General features: G+C 41.2%; 1 protein-coding gene across 2 annotated transcripts; it reads left to right on the forward strand.

Annotated features, from left to right (window-relative positions):
* Nucleotides 1-316: 316 nt before the first annotated feature.
* On the forward strand, nucleotides 317-15,676 carry boka (BCL2 family apoptosis regulator BOK a). 2 transcript variants are annotated; one of them, XM_050054353.1, is made up of 5 exons: nucleotides 317-488; nucleotides 706-1,046; nucleotides 5,481-5,609; nucleotides 10,678-10,841; nucleotides 13,160-15,676. In XM_050054353.1, exons 2-5 carry the CDS (start codon nucleotides 833-835, stop codon nucleotides 13,283-13,285), a joined length of 633 nt encoding a protein of 210 aa, XP_049910310.1. In that variant the 5' UTR covers nucleotides 317-488; nucleotides 706-832; the 3' UTR covers nucleotides 13,286-15,676. The 2 variants fall into 2 exon arrangements, with proteins under 2 accessions (XP_049910310.1, XP_049910311.1); XM_050054354.1 differs by having other exon boundaries at nucleotides 737-1,046.
* The last annotated feature ends 1,907 nt before the right edge of the window (nucleotides 15,677-17,583 follow it).

A 17,583-nucleotide genomic window follows, 5' to 3' on the forward strand; every position in this document is an offset into this window, starting at 1 on the left:
TTCAGACCAAAGAAAGACAACTCTAGGTCTGGAAGCAGCCTGAGACACATTACTGACACAGATGTAGGAGGGTAGGAGTGGATTCAGGTTGACAACATGTGTAGTGAAACAGAAAGACTTGAAGAGTTGAGATGTGGTGATTTTGTCACTCTGGCACACCTTTAATAAATCCGGTTATGATTAACAGCTGAGGTAGGACTGGGTCATGTTTGTGTGTGTGTGTGTGTGTGTGTGTGTGTGTGTGTGTGTGTTGTGGGAAGGGGGTGGGGCGTGTGTCAGTCCTCTTATCTCCGCCTTTGGACTTCACAATAAGTGCCCTTAGAAGGAAAGCCCGTCAGACTGTAAACTGGGGAGCTTTTTTTACGTTTTGAGTGGCAGCAAATCTTCAGTTCATAAAAGTCAGACACCAAAACACAGTTTTCTGCTTAGTGAGCTGCGATGCAGGAGAATATCTGACTGTAGGGGCGCGTTCGCCTGTTGATTGTCGGGTAAGTGTTATTTAATTGTCCTCACCTTCACTGTAAACGACTGTGTGCGCACTTCTGGAACTTTATGGACCCGTGAAGAACTTTTGTGGTGTGAACTTTTCCTCGCCTCAGTGTTCCTGCTCTCCAGCCTGGGGTTTATATAACCTGCAGCTTCACTACACTTTGCTTCGGGGAGGCCATCAAACTAATCTGCGTGTGTGTGTGTGTGTTACTGCAGAATAATCTCCATAAGTCTTTATACGATAAAGGGACGGAGGTGGTGCCGGGGAGAGGTGGCCGCTGCGAGAGGCGGTGGAGGCGGGGAGGTGCGCAGCGCAGTTCGCGGCGGATGACCGGACAGGGGCATGGAGATGTTGCGCCGCTCTTCTGTGTTTGCGGCTGAAGTGTTTGACCGCTCGCCCACCGACAAGGAGCTGGTGTCCCAGGCCAAAGCACTGTGCAGAGACTACATCCACTCCAGGCTGAACCGTGCCGGGATAGGCTGGTCTAAACCTGAGCATGGACTGGCTGCATCAGGTGGGGCTCTGGGAGAGATATCATCGGTGCTGCTGTGGCTGGGTAAGTTTTTGTGGGTGGTCTGCAGACACTAGTAGACATCACACTCATGGGCACCCTCCCATGTGACTTCAATGACATATACAGCATTTAAGGCAAAAATATTCCCATCACATTCCCACAGACGTCTACACTGATTTATATTTATACCAGGACACAGGGGTCATGCTGCAAGTACTTTTCCAAGAAGTTTGGGGACCTGAGCTGCAGTTTACTCTGGATCATTTTAAGTTACACACAGTGGGCTTTTAAAAGACAGACAGTGGTATTATTAGACTCAGTGTGCTTGAATTTGAGCACTTTTATGCAAAGAAAAATGAAGACACAAGTGAGTACACAGAGCGTTTCACAATGATGAGAACAATCATTAAAAAAAATACAGTTTTAGAATGTAATTTAGAGAATTTCTGCAACATACAAGAGTTTTTCATAGAATTGAAAAAAATCGCACTCATAAACAAATAAATAAGTTGAATTTTCAGGTCTGAGGGCGGCATCGGCGGGGCTGCTTGGACCTATGACCTTTATAACCTGTCTCGTCAGCAACCCAGTCGCCAGAAAAAATATTGGCATTGTACGATTCTGCAAACCCAAATGTGTTACATTTGTACCTTATTTGTAGCAGATATGTTGAAGCTATACTTTATTTATGTTTCAACAATGCTGTGGTTAATTTGTGGTTAGGTTTGGGCACAAAAACCTCTTGGCTATGGTTAGGAAAAGATCATTATTTTGGCTTAAAATGCCTGCATTTCATGGCTCTATCCCTGGTGGAAGTGCAGTGATGTCTTTGTAAAAAAAAACAACCACTTTATGTGGCACTACCCTGCTGCAAAAACAGTGACGGGTCACTAAAAAACACACCGTCTTTGGTGCCTTAGAACCTACTAGAAACACAACGACAAGTTGCCGTCTTGCTTAGATGTCATGCTATCCACCATCCCCTCCACCTCCTGATGACAAAGTCAGCTCATGTACATGGATGCATTACTGAAAGGGCCTACCTGGCACAGGCCCAAAGTTACAGGGAGCCCCTGGCTTTTAGCTGCAAAATGTCAAATGTCAAATGTCAAATTAACATGTAGGGACCAGTAAGAGACTCAGAATCACCACAAAGAGACACACAAAGAAGACAAAGAGACACAAAATGACAAAACAGACACAAAATTACTTCAAAGAGACACAAAACAACCACAGAGAGACACAAAACGATTACATTGAGACACAAAATGACTACAAACAACAAAAAATGACCAGAAAGGACACTAATTTGCCTCACAGTGACATAAAATCTATTAAGTAAGACACAAAGTGACTATACTGAAACACACAATGACAAAAAAGACATAAAATTGCTTTAAAGAGACACAAAACAACCATAAAGAGACACATAATGAGTACAGAAAATAAACATAAAAGACGCTAAATAATTCCAAAGAGACACAAAACTGCTACAATGAGACACAAAATGGCTACAAAAAACTCGAAAAAAAGTCCAATGAGGGCACCAAATTGCCTCAAAGAGATACAAAATATACTAAGAAAGACACAAAGTGACTACACTCAAACACGAAATGACAAAAAAAGACACAAAATTACTTCAAAGAGACACGAAACAACCACAAAGAGATACACAAAATGACTCTGTGAGACACAAAATGACTACAAACACCAAGAAATGACCAAAAAGGACACTAATTGGCCTCAAAGTGACACAAAATCTACTTAGTAAGACACAAAGTGACTACACTCAAACACGAAATGACAAAAAAAGACACAAAATTACTTCAAAGAGACACGAAACAACCAAAAAGAGACACAAAATGGCTACAATTAGACAAAAAAATAAAAATAAAACAAAAAATGACCAAAAAGGACACTAGTTTGCCTCAAAGAGACACAAAATCTACTAAGTAAGACACAAAGTGACTACACTGAAACACAAAATGACAAAACTGACACCAAATTACTTTAAAGAGACACAAAACAACAACAAAGAGACGCAAAATGACTACAATGAGACACAAAATGACTACACGCAACAACAAAAATGACCAAAAAGGACACTAATTGGCCTCAAAGTGACACAAAATCTACTAAGTAAGACACAAAGTGACTACACTAAAACACACAATGACAAAAAAAGAAACAAAATTACTTTAAAGAGACACAAAATAATTACAGACAACAAAAAAATGACCAAAAAGGACACTAAATTGCCCCAATGAGACACAAAATGACAAAACAGACACAAAGACAACATTAAGAGACGCAAAACAAGTACAAACAACAAAAAATGAACATAAAAGATGCTAAATAATTCCAAAGAGACACAAAATGACTATAAAAAAACAAAAGAAAACAAAAAAAGACCAATAAGGACACCAAATTGCGTCAAAGAGACACAAAATATACTCAGTAAGACACAAAATGACAACACTGAAACACAAAATATCAAAACCGACATTACTTCAAAGAGACACAAAGCAACCACAAAGAGACTCAAACTACTACAATGAGACACAAAATGACTACAAACATGTAGGAAAGGTGGTGAGGCCCTTTGCATATCTGTGTCGATTGTCTCATAATCCACCCGTGCTCCTATACCACATCAGTTTAGATGATACAGATGAAACAAATGTAGCATGACTTGTCAGTAACATGACTTGCAGAAGCACACATTGTCAGCATTGTCTTCTGGTGACTGGGCTGCTCATCATTCAGAAAAGTGCTGTGGGATCACCTTCCGTTTTCACTGGAAGGCCTTGAAGTGATTCTGAGGAATAACCAGCTCAAATGAGTGACACAGTCTCGTGAGGAATATTTGGATGTTTGCTTGGTACGACAACCCATAGACTCCAGATTTCTCTTCCTGTCTGAGCTTTGACTTCACTCTGTGGTTATCACCCCACCTCCAGTTTAAGGAGCTGTGCAATTCATTGGAAACTCAGATCGAACAAAGACTGTGGTTATAAGGAAAAGACAAAGGGGAGGAAGTTTGGGAACACTTTCCAGAAGAGTTTCAAAAACTGTGGTCAAAACAGAGCTGGCAAACCTCTGGGCCAGAATCAGCTGAAGAGATTAGATTGATTACTTTTGGACTTTGTTTCCTTTAAAGGCGACTGAATATGAAGTCACTTCAGGTTACAGCAAAAACATCCACTGCTCATAAATCAAGGAAAAAATTCAGGCTAAATCAGATTTTAAAGGAATAGTTCAACATTTTGGAAACTATCCTTACTCACTTCTGGGTGGCGTCTGGGTAGAGGTCACAGGAGGCAGGGCATGACACAAAAAGTGGGCTGCAGAAATTAAAGTGTTTAGTTTACGTAGCTGGAGGGTAATTTGGTCATTAACAACCGAGTCTCCTGCTGTCCCTTGAATTTGTCTAATGTTTTCGAACAGAAGTTCCCAATTGTCATCGTCTCTACAGTTTATTCAGTCCTGGATGTTTGTATTCTTCTGGTTTTGCACCAGTTGCATGTTAGAAATGTCATCAACATGCCCACTTGCTCGCTGTGAATTCTCCAGACAAATTACCGGGGGTGCGTAGTTTTGGGTTGAACTACATGTTTCCTCTAAACGGTGTAAAACGGTTTGCAAACGGTTGTTAAACGCACCACGGTTTTCGTTGAAATCAACATTTTGCTATGTGTGTCAGGGCTGAACACGCTCCTGCTGTATTCCAACATGGGCTGAACTGGACGTTACAGGGATTTTGTACGACAGAGCTGGCAGGGTGAAGTCTGTTTATTGTTTGGTCCAACTGATTCGGACACTTGCGTTCTCACATACAGTATAGCTCCTCTGGGTCTACATAAGTCCAGGGTTGCAGTGCATGTGTAAAGGGGCTTTAGATGAGTGGATAGATGCCACAGCATTGGAGGCGGGGCCTCGTTCATTCCTTTGAAGTTACTCGCTGCCGCATAAAGCTGAAAAGTTCGACCTCTTGGCTATAAAAGTATCCAGATCTTTGTAATCATTGGGCCAACAGAGTGAACGCACCAAAAACTTTGTGGGGGATGTGATGCTCAAAAAATGTATCCACTGATTTACTGATCTCTCTCACAATGTAAGTCTATGGTAAAGTATTTTTGGGCCCCATGGCGTCTTGTAATGCAGTGGTTCCCAACTGGTCCAGATTTCTTCTTAGTCAAAAAAACAAGGGAAGACAACTAGCCTGACTTTAGCTACTACAAACCACTCATCACACCAGACAAAGTGAGGCAATAGAAGCAAAATCCCCGAGAATATTGAGTCAAACATGGGTGTGTTTTCTTTTTAATGAATCAACAACTGATGCGTAAGAGGAATATTGTGTTCTTGCTTCTTCCTGTATTAAGTGTTTGTTCAGTCTAAAGGAAAAGTCTAAGACACTACAAACCTTCAACAGAAACATTTTTGATTGAGTTTAGTCTCTTGTGTTTTGGCCAGGTGACGAGCTGGAGTACCTTCGACCCAACGTTTACCGCAACGTAGCGCGACAGCTCAACATCACCGTGGCGTCAGAGAGCATTGTGTCTGATGCTTTCCTGGCTGTGGCTGCAGACATTTTCTCCACAGGTAGGTCCGCATCTGTGTTGTAAATCAGGCCATGTGTGCAGGCCTGCATCATGGGAACTAACTGTAGGGCTTTGTTATCAGGTACACAGAAAACAAAGGGAGATTACACAGCATTTGTCCTTTTAGGGAAGTTCTTCATATCTTTGTCAGTAGGGAGGGGAACTTCAGAGCTTGAGGCAAACACAATAAAGATATTGAAATGTTTGGAGAACTTCTGTTACTAAAATAAGAGCAGTTTTTCAACTAAGTCCAGCTTACTTTGTCATGTAAACACCTCTCCTGCAGGGTTGCCACAGAATTCTCCAGTTACTCAGAGGCATTTTCTAGCGGTCATTATCCTCTTACGGGAAAGGAACCGTGGGGAAAACATTCTGTCCATATTAGGTTAACATGTTGCTGGAGCGAGTGATTGTTACAGACAGTTTGGACCCCACCCAGGGAGCGCAGTCAAAGGCTTCAGCTGGTTTCTACCTCAGGGACTGTAACTAAACAAACTGCTGCAAAGTTAATTAGGAGTTAGCTGCAATCTGAACAAAATCAGGTTAGTGTGGTCCCTAGTATGTGCAGAGCTGCTTAGAAAAATCACTGACTACTTCAAGGATATTGGCATTAAATTAAACCTTAATCCAAACATGCTGTTATGGTTATGACCACGAGTGTGGTGTAATTCAAGTAAGTTGCTTTAGTTTCAGTCACAGGTTTGAGGATGATAGTGTAAATGTTGACACATACAGTGAAGCTGACAGTCTAGATGTGTCACTGCGTCAAGAGGAAGTTATGGACAGCAGAAGATTATGACTACAGACTTATCTAATGTGGATGAGCTCAGTCACAACTGTCAGCAAGACACAGACAATAAAAACATCCTCCCACAGTTTGCACCATCCAGCAGCGTAGGATGCCCCTTTATTTAAAGCTGTTCTGTATGGAAGTTTGTATTGGACGTTATTATTTGTAACCCACACAAGACACTCTACAGCATAACCTACTCTGTATACACATGCTTTAATTTCTCATAAAAATGTTACAGGATTTATGTGCGGTCATATTTACGCAGTTGCGGATCCATTTTTACACGTGAGACTTGTTTCGCACATTTGTGGATCACTTCCTGTACATTTGCGGATCTTGTGACAATTGTGACTTCCCATCTGTGTATTTGCATAATTTTGGAGGATCTATAAAAGAATATATAATATAAGTGTGAGGTGCAGTTACTCGCCACATCAGCATGTTGCGGCATTCCCTCACACAGAGCCTATCTAGCATTAGCATCCTTAAAGGGATAGTGCACCCAAAAATGAAAATTCAGCCATTATCTACTCACCCATATGCCGAGGGAGGCTCAAGTGAAGTTTTAGAGTCCTCACATCCCTTGCGGAGATCCCAGGGGGGAGTGGGTAGCAACACAACTCCACCTAATGCAGGCTGACGCCCCAGATTAAAACGACAAAAAAACCACATAATTGACACCACAAAATATCTCCATACTGCTCGAGCTTCAGGACACTTGGATCACTACGGATGAGCAGTATGGAGATATTTTGTGGTTTCAATTATGTGTTTTTTTGGACGTTTTAATCTTGGGCACTGTCAGCCTGCATTAGGTGGAGTTGTGCTGCTACCCACACCCCCCTGGGATCTCCGCAAGGGATGTGAGGACTCTAAAACTTCACCTGAGCCTCCCTCGGCATATGGGTGAGTAGATAATGGCTGAATTTTCATTTTTGGGTGCACTATCCCTTTAACAATAACAACTGGACACAGGGATAGAGGTCAGCCGCTATTAGTTCCTTTCCAGGGAGCATGGGGAATTTATGCCTTTCAGTATGAGCACATATTTCTATTCATGTTAAGCAATTGAAATAAAAATGGATCATTTGTAAGGATAATAATTTTGCGATGCTAATTTTCAGTAGCGCACTAATGTTTATTCCCATTATGTGTTAGCATCGAGCTAACGGACTAATTTGACACAGGGTTGCAGTGGTGGAAGAAGTACTTAGATCTTTTACTCAGGTGAAAGTACAAGAGAAAAGTCAAGTGGGAGTCAGTCAGTCAAGTCTTGCTTATCCATCATAATATTTTTTACTTAAAGTCTCAATTTGCAGTTTAACTGATATTTAAATGTCTCAAATAAATGTAGGGTAGTGAAAAGTAAAACATGTCCTTCTCAGATGTAATGGAGTAGAAGAATTTAGTAGCAGAACATGAAAATATTCAAGTAAAGTACAAGTACATCAGAATTATACTCAAGTACAGTACTTGAAAGTAAATGTACTTTGTTACCTTCCAGCATCACTGTAAACTGCAGATGCTAACGCTAGATAGGCTCTGTTTTTTAGCTTACTAGGTACACTTATCTCATGTGAGAGAATGTCGCCATCAGCAGATCCTGCTGTGGTAGGAATTGGACAAAATTATGCAAATACACAGGTGCGAAGTCACAAATGTCACATGACTCGTGAACTTACAGGAAGCGATCCAGAAATGTGCAAAACCAGTCTCACGTTTAAAAATGGATTCACAAATGTGTAAATATGAAAGTACGTGTTTACAGACTATACACTGTTCTGTTCATAGTTGTGATCAATATCTTTACACTAACAGTATGTCAAATTAATGTGTGTAAAGTGGAAGTTGTCGTTTGTGAAACCCACAGAGAATTATGACCCAACTCTCAGTTCTCCTCGGCTCTTTTAGTTTCTTTTAGCTCATTGTTTTGGTTTTAAAGCTCTCGTGTGTAGGATTTAAGGGGATATATCAGCAGAGATGGAACATAATATAATAAGTATGTTTTCTTTTGTGTATAATCACCTTAAAATAAGAACTGTTATGTTTTTTTTAACCTTAGAATGAGCTGTTTACATCTACATAGGGAGCAGGTGGAGACATTTAAGGAGATCTTCATGTTGCACCACATTTTGCAAATTCCAGATTTCACAGTGAGAGAAACATGATGTCCATTATGAGATACTAGGAATGAATCAGACGACAGGAACAGAAGATGGATGAGGCTGAGACTCATTTGTGTGTGTTGGACATGTAAACACTGCAAGAATAGTCTGAAGTTTTGACTGTAAATGGTGTGGCGGCAGAAAGCTTCACTTAACATGTGAACTAAGTTGGAAAAATGACCTGCTCACTAATCTGGTGAGGCGTACAGCCTGTCTGCTGCCCGGAGCCTCCTGTTTGGGTTCTCTGTGGGACAGGCAGGCAGGCATGGACGCCTCATGCCTGGCTGCTGCTGAGGTTTTATAATTTGTTTATCCGTCTTTGGAGAGAGCTGTTGAGAGACGTTTGCTGCACTAAAAACTACAACTCCTCAAAAACAGCAATTTAAAGACCCAGACAAACACAAACAGATATCAAAAAACAAGTGGTGACCAAAGTCGCCTGTTGGCTCACGTCACCAGTGCTTCAGCCAAAAAAGTTGCTCATGAACACACTGCAACGACTACAGCTGACGACCAACCAGCATGAATGTTCTGGACCTGCACGAGAGGAAATAACTCTCTATACAAGCAGGCAGCGGTGGTCTGTAATCATTATTCGATAGCGGAAAGATTGACAGGACGGATTCAAGATTGTAGTTAGCCAGTTAGCACATAAACAGCACAACCTAATGTTGAAAGAACAAAAGACCAAGGGCGTAAATATATAAAGTGAAGGCAGTATAGTTGCACAGGGGCCTGTGGGGTGGGATTGGGGGCCTTTAGAGCTGAGGACACTGTCATCAGACAGCCTGTCACTCAAAGAGGCCCGCCTTTATTTATGTGTAACACTTACTAAAATCTAAACGTGTAATATATGTGGAAAAACTCGTACAGTCATCACAAACAGGGCTATTGAGACCAAAACAGTTTTTGTACCAGGCTGTACATATCTTTATTTCTGCTGTAAAGTTGGACATTTTAACATGGAGGTCTATGGGGATTGACTGGCTTCTGGAGCCAGCCTCAAGTGGCCATTAGAGGAACTGCAGTTTTTGGCACATGATATACATGACATGATATACAGTTGCTATTTTAGTGGCAAAATCTGGCACCAGGACCTGTAAAATTATCAAGCACTGGGGCCAGTTGTAGCTACCTAAGCCACTGCAAAGGACATTTACCGCACACTAGCAAACCATAACACAAACAGTTGCGAAGTGTTTCTGCTAAAGGGCTAAAAAATGATCTCAACTAATGTAGCAATCTCACGCCCTCTTTTCTCACTTCCTGTTTCTCTTTTTGTGCACTGAGCTGAACTGCTAATCAGAGGTTTTTTATTCACCGATGGGCTGCGCTGTATCTAACGCCGATTCAACATGCTGAATTAGCTGGAAAAAAGCTGACTAGGGCCAGGAACACTGCAAAAACTAGGGTGAGAGACGCTCACTGAAGACCCAACTTTTGGCTTGGTGTGTCAGGGCCTTAACAAAAACCTGTAAGTCATCCAATAATAATTTGTTTGAAAAGTTTGTGTTCATACATCAGATATCAGGACCAGGCTCGGAATGGCCATCGGGTAATTCTGACACTTGCGAGATGGGCCGGTCTACCTTATGGGCCGCAAATCCAACAGCAGCACTTGTGGGGAAAAGTGTATGTTTAAAAAAGACCTGCTGGCTGCTGCTGCTGACTTGAAGCCCATCTAATTAGGGGTTACAAGGTCTCAAAATTGTCGATAGCCTACCTATTGGCCCACTTAGGTGCAGCGGTAACAGCCATCGTCACTTCCCCCCACCCCTTCAAATGGATCAGTCTATCATGTAATGTTAGAGCTCGAAAAAGAGCAAGAAATAAAAGAAATCCTGGCATAAGGAGTGGAGTAAGTGAAATAAAAATACAAATAACCTGGACAAAGGAGCCAAAAAACAACAAGGTGAAACAGAGAAAAGAACGGTCGACAGCATTGTGACATTAATATTAGCAGCACTGATAATAATCACGACAGTCTGCTGGTAGCACCAGAAGGGGAAAGAGTTACATCGAGGACATAACTGATAGTGTATAAACCATTGAGTGTGGATGCAGTGCATTTTGCTCTAACAGTCCCACGTCTCTTGTGTGTCTCCTGTCAGGTGTGACGTGGGGGAAGGTGGTGTCTTTGTACGCCGTGGCAGGAGCCTTGGCGGTGGACTGTGTTCGCCACGGTCATCCAGCTATGGTCCATACCATTGTCGACTGCATGGGGGAGTTTGTCCGCAAAAGCCTGACCTCCTGGTTGAAGAGGAGAGGTGGCTGGGTAAGGGACACTTCTTTAGAGTATTGATAATGAAATAACTTGCAGGCCTTCATATTCTCTGTCGTAAACTGAAGGTGGTGTGTTTATGCTGTGACAAAGTATTTTTGTTGTTATAATCTTTATTTACACAAGGAAAGCCATTGAGAGCGAACTCTCTTTTACAAGAACGCTCTGAATTCAGTACATATAAACAACAGAAGCAGCTGAAAGTTACAGTATGGGTGACCAAAGTATGTCAAGTGCACTATAAAATCACTAAACTCTCCCACATATGATTGTTCAAACCTAGTATTGATATTATAGGAGTGTTATACGGGGCTTGAAATGATGGCATAGGTGAACTACTGCTCCAATTTTACCTTTAATATTTCTTGGTGACCGAGTGTGTTTGTGACTATTAGGGCTGCAATCCACTGATTATTTATAGAATTCATTTGGGTTACAAACAGAAACAGAAACAAACAGAAACTGTCGCCACAGCTTGAGACGGAGCAGTAGGCATGTCATCTGTAGGATCCCGTTAATGGGAGAAGCCCGTCTGATAAAACCCTGCAGAAACAATAAAGTGTACGAGAAGGAACAAGGCCTGGCAGCGTGCCTCAGTCCCGTTCTGCTCTGCTGGAAAGAGCACAACAAGTGAACAAATGTGCCCATGCACTCGGAGACATGGCACCCAAGTCAGTGTTGTTTTGAAGACAAATGGAGTGTGACAAAATGAAGAGCGCTGCATTGTATAACTGACCTCATGGGCAGAAATGAGGGAGCTGTGGCAGTCTAAACGCAAGCTGTAATGTCTCTACAGCGGGACATGATGTCAGCTGCTAGGAAACCTAAATAACGTTCAGTGATATGAAGGATCTGAAGAGAGGGACAAGTGTTTAGTGTCAGGACTGACACTTAACTGTGCTCTCTGTGGAGTCTCATTGTCTATAAAAGTTCTCCGGTTATATAAGTGGATTTTTGGAGTAAGCATTGCTGAGATTACAGAGTGGGCTCTGGCTTTGAAAGAACATATTTGTGGATAAGTTGCACATCATGTCACTGCACATTCTGAAAATGTTATAAATCAAGAACACATGTGGGATTTATCAGGTATTTTAGGCTATAATCACGCTGCAAGCATCAGAAATAATTTAATAATTTCAGAAATAAGTTCCATCCATGCTTACCTGCCAGAAAAGTAAGACCATAGATTTCATGGATTTGATCGTTTTAAAGCTGTCTTATGTTAGTTTGGGTCAGTGGTGAGGTTTTGTTCACCCCAAGGGTAGAGCGTAACAAGGGCAAAGTCAGAAGTTTCCCACAACAACAAATGAGATGGTGGAGGAGGTTGTAATATTGACAGCAGTGGCCTGTGACACCATATAATGTTACATCCTGTCATAATTACTGATTCATTCCTTTCTGCCACCATTTGAATTTCTTTGTCGTCTCCTACGGTCGGAAATTGCTTGAAGTACGCCACAGTGCCTCCGCCATCTCTGGTGGTATTGCTGCATTTCATCCGTATGTGAGCTGTCAGAAAACATGCACAAATGAGGCATTCAGCCACAAGGTGGTGATTCTAGTTTCAGTCATATGTATCCATTGGTTTGTGGACTCTCGTTTTGAAGTCTTAAAGGGATAGTGCACCCAAAAATGAAAATTCAGCCATTATCTACTCACCCTCATGCGGAGGAAGGCTCTGGTGAAGTTTCAGAGTCCTCACAACACTTGCGGAGATCAGAGGGGGGAGTGGGTAGCAGCACAACTGCACACCTAATGGCTGACGGTGCCCCAGATTAAAACGTCCAAGAACACATAATTGAAACCACAAAATATCTCCATACTGCTCGTCCGTAGTGATCCAAGTGTCCTGAAGCTCCGACATAAAAAGTTGTTTGGAAAAACGTCATTTGAACTCTGTTTTTAGCCTCATTGTAGCCTGTAGCCTTCACCAGAGCCTCCCTCGGCATATGGGTGAGTAGATAATGGCTGCATTTTCATTTTTGGGTGCACTATCCCTTTAATTTCAGCATTTTTTTTTCGGCCAGAAGTGACCATATTTGGGTGAGAGGGTGGCGCTGTGGAGGAGCGAACATGGGTGTCTGCCTCAAGTATAAAAGTGGCCCAAATCAGAATAAAAAAAGATCAGATTCAATGTGATTTTTGCTGTTAAAAAAAACTAAATCTGGGTAACATATGAGCAAAAAAAAAAAATCTGATTTGGGCCTTTTTGTTCCCTGCCTGAATGTTGTCGAGTGTCTGCATCAGATGCAACCGTTTTTGTTTTATTCTGAATTGATTCAATGAGCTCTGTGTCTTCTCTGCTGTTACAGGTGGATGTAACAAAGTGCGTGGTGAACACTGATCCCAGCTTCCGCTCTCACTGGCTGGTGTGTGCCGTCTGTGCCTTTGGACACTACGTGAAGGCCATTGTGTTATACCTCTTCAGGGAGAAGTGAGAGACAGAGTCATACACTGGATTCTGAGCAGAGTGACCAGCACTGTCCACCACCACCACCACCATGTCTTTACGAAAGCATCTCCTGCTTTGGATCATGTTTACACTCATTTGCACTGAACCTTCATGGACGAACACATTCTCCCATCACAGAAAACAGACTCTCTGTGCTTCTTCTGCTTCCTGTGCTAGATTTTCTATTTATTGTTCATGTTTATTTTAAGGCACACATTTGACGTAAATGTATAAAATCACCCTCTGTTTGTAGCGCTTAATTTTTCCACAAACAGCAGAACTGGTCCTTTTGTTGTCTGTTTGGGAGATGCTTGGCTCCCCCTAGTGGTTAAAAATTTTTAACTACTTTAAAGGGTAACCAGTATTTTTCAACCTGGACTCTTTTTCCATGTTTTGTGTCTGGGCACTCTTGGTCAAAATTCAGTTTACTGTAAATATTTAAGGAAAAGGTGATCTCCAAAAGGCTTGAAGTTAAAGATGACACATGCTTCTCAACATTTTAAGCAAGATCAGTGTATTATTTTGGTTTTGTACAATTTTAGAGTGAAAAAAAAGGAAAGCAACACCTTAAAAAATGTGGTCACCCCAACACATTTAAGCTCTCAGACAACTTTTACCACAGTCTCAGACCTTAATTAGCTTGTTAGAGCTCTGGCTTGTTCACAGTCATCGTTAGGAAAATTCAAAGCTTTCTAAATACTCTGACTCCTGAAACCTTGTCCCAGCAGTCAGCAGCCATGGGCTCCTCTAAACTAGCACTCTGAAAACTAAAATAACTGATGCCCACAAAGCAGGAGAAGACTATAAACTTTTGCATGCCACTGTAAATGGAGTCCGGTGGGTTTCTGGTTAAACAAAGAGGATCTTACTCTTTAGTAAAAAGGTCTATCACCTGTCGGGATCCTTTCCATAATGCAGTCAGAAGCATACATTGACGGTGTGTGATTGCCCCTTAGTGTTATATTGCAGCCTGTTTTGCCGCTGGTCTTGCTCAATACGGGACCCATTTCAAAAACTGTTGTCTCCATTTTTCTTTCATAGACACAAAAACATGGGAAAATAGGGTCCAGGTTGAAAAAATACAGAAGTTACCCTTTAATTATTTCATATATGTATTGGATCCTGGGAAGTCAGGAATGTCCGTACTTGCAAATCTTTTTTTCCCCTAATGCCGTTATCTTGAGGTCGCAAGTTAATTATTTTTTTTATCTTAAGATAATCAAGATAGTAATGAACAAGATAATGAACCTGTTACGATGAGAAAACAAAAGGTTGTTTCCTCGTATTACTTCTCTTTATCTGAGCTCAGGAGTGCCACGCCAGCATGCGTAGGTGGCGTCTTGACAACCATAGCAACTGATTCAAGATGACAAAGGTCAGATCAAGGAGAAGCCGTTATTGATCAACGCATCAGAGCTGTATAACAGATCAGTCCTCATCATTTAAGGAGAAGACTGGCTGACTGAAATCAGGTGTGATCAAATGAACCAGACACTCATTTTTGAGTTCTTCGTAATTATCCTGCGTTCGAAAAAAATTCATTCTGTTTCAGCTTTTTGTTTTCTTGAGAAGTGACATAAATTAACGCGTTATCTTAAGATAATGTCAAAAGAAAACGAAAGAATACGGCCATTCTTGGCTTCTGTACATTTATTAGGAAGTGGTTTTACAAAAATCTCACATATACAGCCCGACAGACAAGTGCATGCGAGATAAATGTAAAATACGACATGTTTTCCTTTAATTAAGGGACTGTATGAAAAAAAAATGTTGACGGGATGGTCGTCCCATCAAAATGTGTCATAAAAAGTCATCCTGTAATATAACTCGGAATCAGATTCCAACTTGTTTACACGAATTGGTGAAGTGAAATGATTCATTTCAACTGGGTGACTTATTAATGTTTAAAATGGAGGTACGCCATCTTGGTTTGTTTATGTTTATTTTCCTCCCTTAGGTATTAATAGGGAAACAAGTTGTGTGTGTGTGTTGAAAAATTTGGGGGAAAGTGTTACAAATTTTTTTCTGAGTCAAAAGAAGACAAAAGAAAATGTTAATAATTTTAATACAGTCATACAGTTTTTCATACAGTCCCTAACAAGTCTGATGAATTGAGCATTATACATGTAATGCAACTTGTTCCTCTTCTCTTCATTGTTCACTGTGAGGCCGTGTGTGATATAGCTGTACTGCAATTCCAGTAATGCAAGTTACAGTGTATTTTCTTAGAGCACTTTGATAACATTTCATTTTGTGCGTAGAATTTATTCCATGAATAATTTCACTTTTATATGACATGTAGCACTAGGAGTCCTAGAAAGTTTGAGAGTCATCTGCATTTGTGAATATTAAGAATAATAAATGGTTCTTACAACAATAGGTCAAGTCAGCAGCGATTATGTTGATAAATTGTTGATGAACTGATTTTGCTTTGCAGCTGGTTTCTATAAGGTAGGGAGAAGAAAATGTTGGCATGATATGTTTCTGCAAAGCATGAGTATGTTACATTTGTGTGTTTCATACGTGTCATGTCGACGTTTCTAATGTGACATGGTGTCATGATCTGCCCCGATCTCCTCAGTGATCTCAGTTCTGATTGTCTGCCCACCCTGATTAGTTTCACCTGTCCCTCACTAGTCCTGCAGTCAACTTACCTGTTCTCACTTCCTTACCCAGTGTCTTTCTACTCTTACCTGCCCAGGTTATTTGTTCTATTGTGGTTTTCCTTCTTCCTGTGTTCCTGCCCGCCTGGTTTTCATTCCATCTGCCTTTAGGCCTGTTTCATAAATTAGAGTATCTTTTTCACGTGTCACCTAGGTAAGATGTTTGCCAAGCAGTGGACCGCTGCAGACCACTGTTTGAGACCAGGAAACAACAATACTGGTTGTTATTTAGCGAAACATTTCTTGTTTCCAGCAGCTTTTTCAGCACCAAAAGTTTGTGCTTTATAGAACGTCATCGCTGTTTTTCTGGCTGGGGTTGTGCCATGAGAAGCAGTTGTTATTTACCAGGATATCACTGCTTTGGTGAAGGCTGTTTTACTTAGACATCGCCATGTTTCCTGCCGAGATAGTGCCACAAAAAGCAGATGTTTTTTTTAGAGACATCCCTGCCAGGACTCTGCCCCCAAAAGTGGTTATTTTCAGCCAAAACATGATCTACTGTGAACCATAACCAAGTGGTTTTGTGCCTAAATCTAACCACACATTATTCACGGTGTTGTTGAAAGTTTTAACCTATCCACTACATCCTACTGTACAAATAACATCTCTGGTTTGCAGAAACGTACAATGCCAACATTTTTCTGGCGATTGGGTTGACTGAAACTGAAATCCTGCTTGTCGGCCCTAGCACAAAAAGAGAAGTGCTGTTTAATAATCTGGTGAATTTAACTCCCTGGATTAAATCTGAGGTGACAAGTCTTGGCATGATCCTTGATTTGGATCTAAGCCTCAAGTCCCACATTAGCAAGGTGACCGAAACATTTTTTCCACCTCAGAAACGTAGCCAAGGAACGACCATTTCCAAATGAAAAAGATACAGAGAAATTGATTCATGCTTCAATTTCAAGCTGACTCCACGACTGTGATGCACTTTTTACAGGCCTTGTATACAAAGCCCTACATGGGCTGGGACCAAGCTACATGCTAACTCCCTTGTTGACTATTTGCCACCAAGAACACTGTAATCATCAGGTGCTGGTTTATTGGAGGTTTTCAGAAACGGCCGGACGAAGAACGAGGACACAGCCTTTGTCAATTACACCCCAAAGCTATGGAACACACTACGTGTAGATATCAGGAAAGCTAGCTCGCTAAGTATTTTTAAAAGAAAGCTAAAACATATCTGTTCACTTAAGTCTTTAACTAGCTCTGACTTTTCTGATACAGGTCTGACACTCTTTCTTTTTATGCTTCATGCTGCTGCAACTCCTTTAAAAATCTTACTTGATTTTATGATTTATAGTTTTCATACTGCCCTTATTGTAAAGCACTTTGTGCTACATTTCTTGTATGAAAGATGCTATATAAATAGTTTATTATATTATTATTGTTATTATTATATATTATATATAAATATAATATCCCAAGTGCCTCCCCATCCTTTCTGCGTCCCTGATTTGATAAATAACGAACAGTTCCTAAAATAAATTAAGTGATATCAAGCCTCCTTTAATCTGAACCACTGTCAACTGCTTTCAACGGGACGCAACGTCAGCCACTCCTGATTGGTCCGAGCAATTTGACCCCTCCTCTCAAATCTCATTGGACGACGTAAGAAAAG

This window comes from Epinephelus moara, chromosome 10 (genome assembly GCF_006386435.1).
Source record: "Epinephelus moara isolate mb chromosome 10, YSFRI_EMoa_1.0, whole genome shotgun sequence".
In the NCBI taxonomy this organism is placed as follows: domain Eukaryota; kingdom Metazoa; phylum Chordata; class Actinopteri; order Perciformes; family Serranidae; genus Epinephelus; species Epinephelus moara.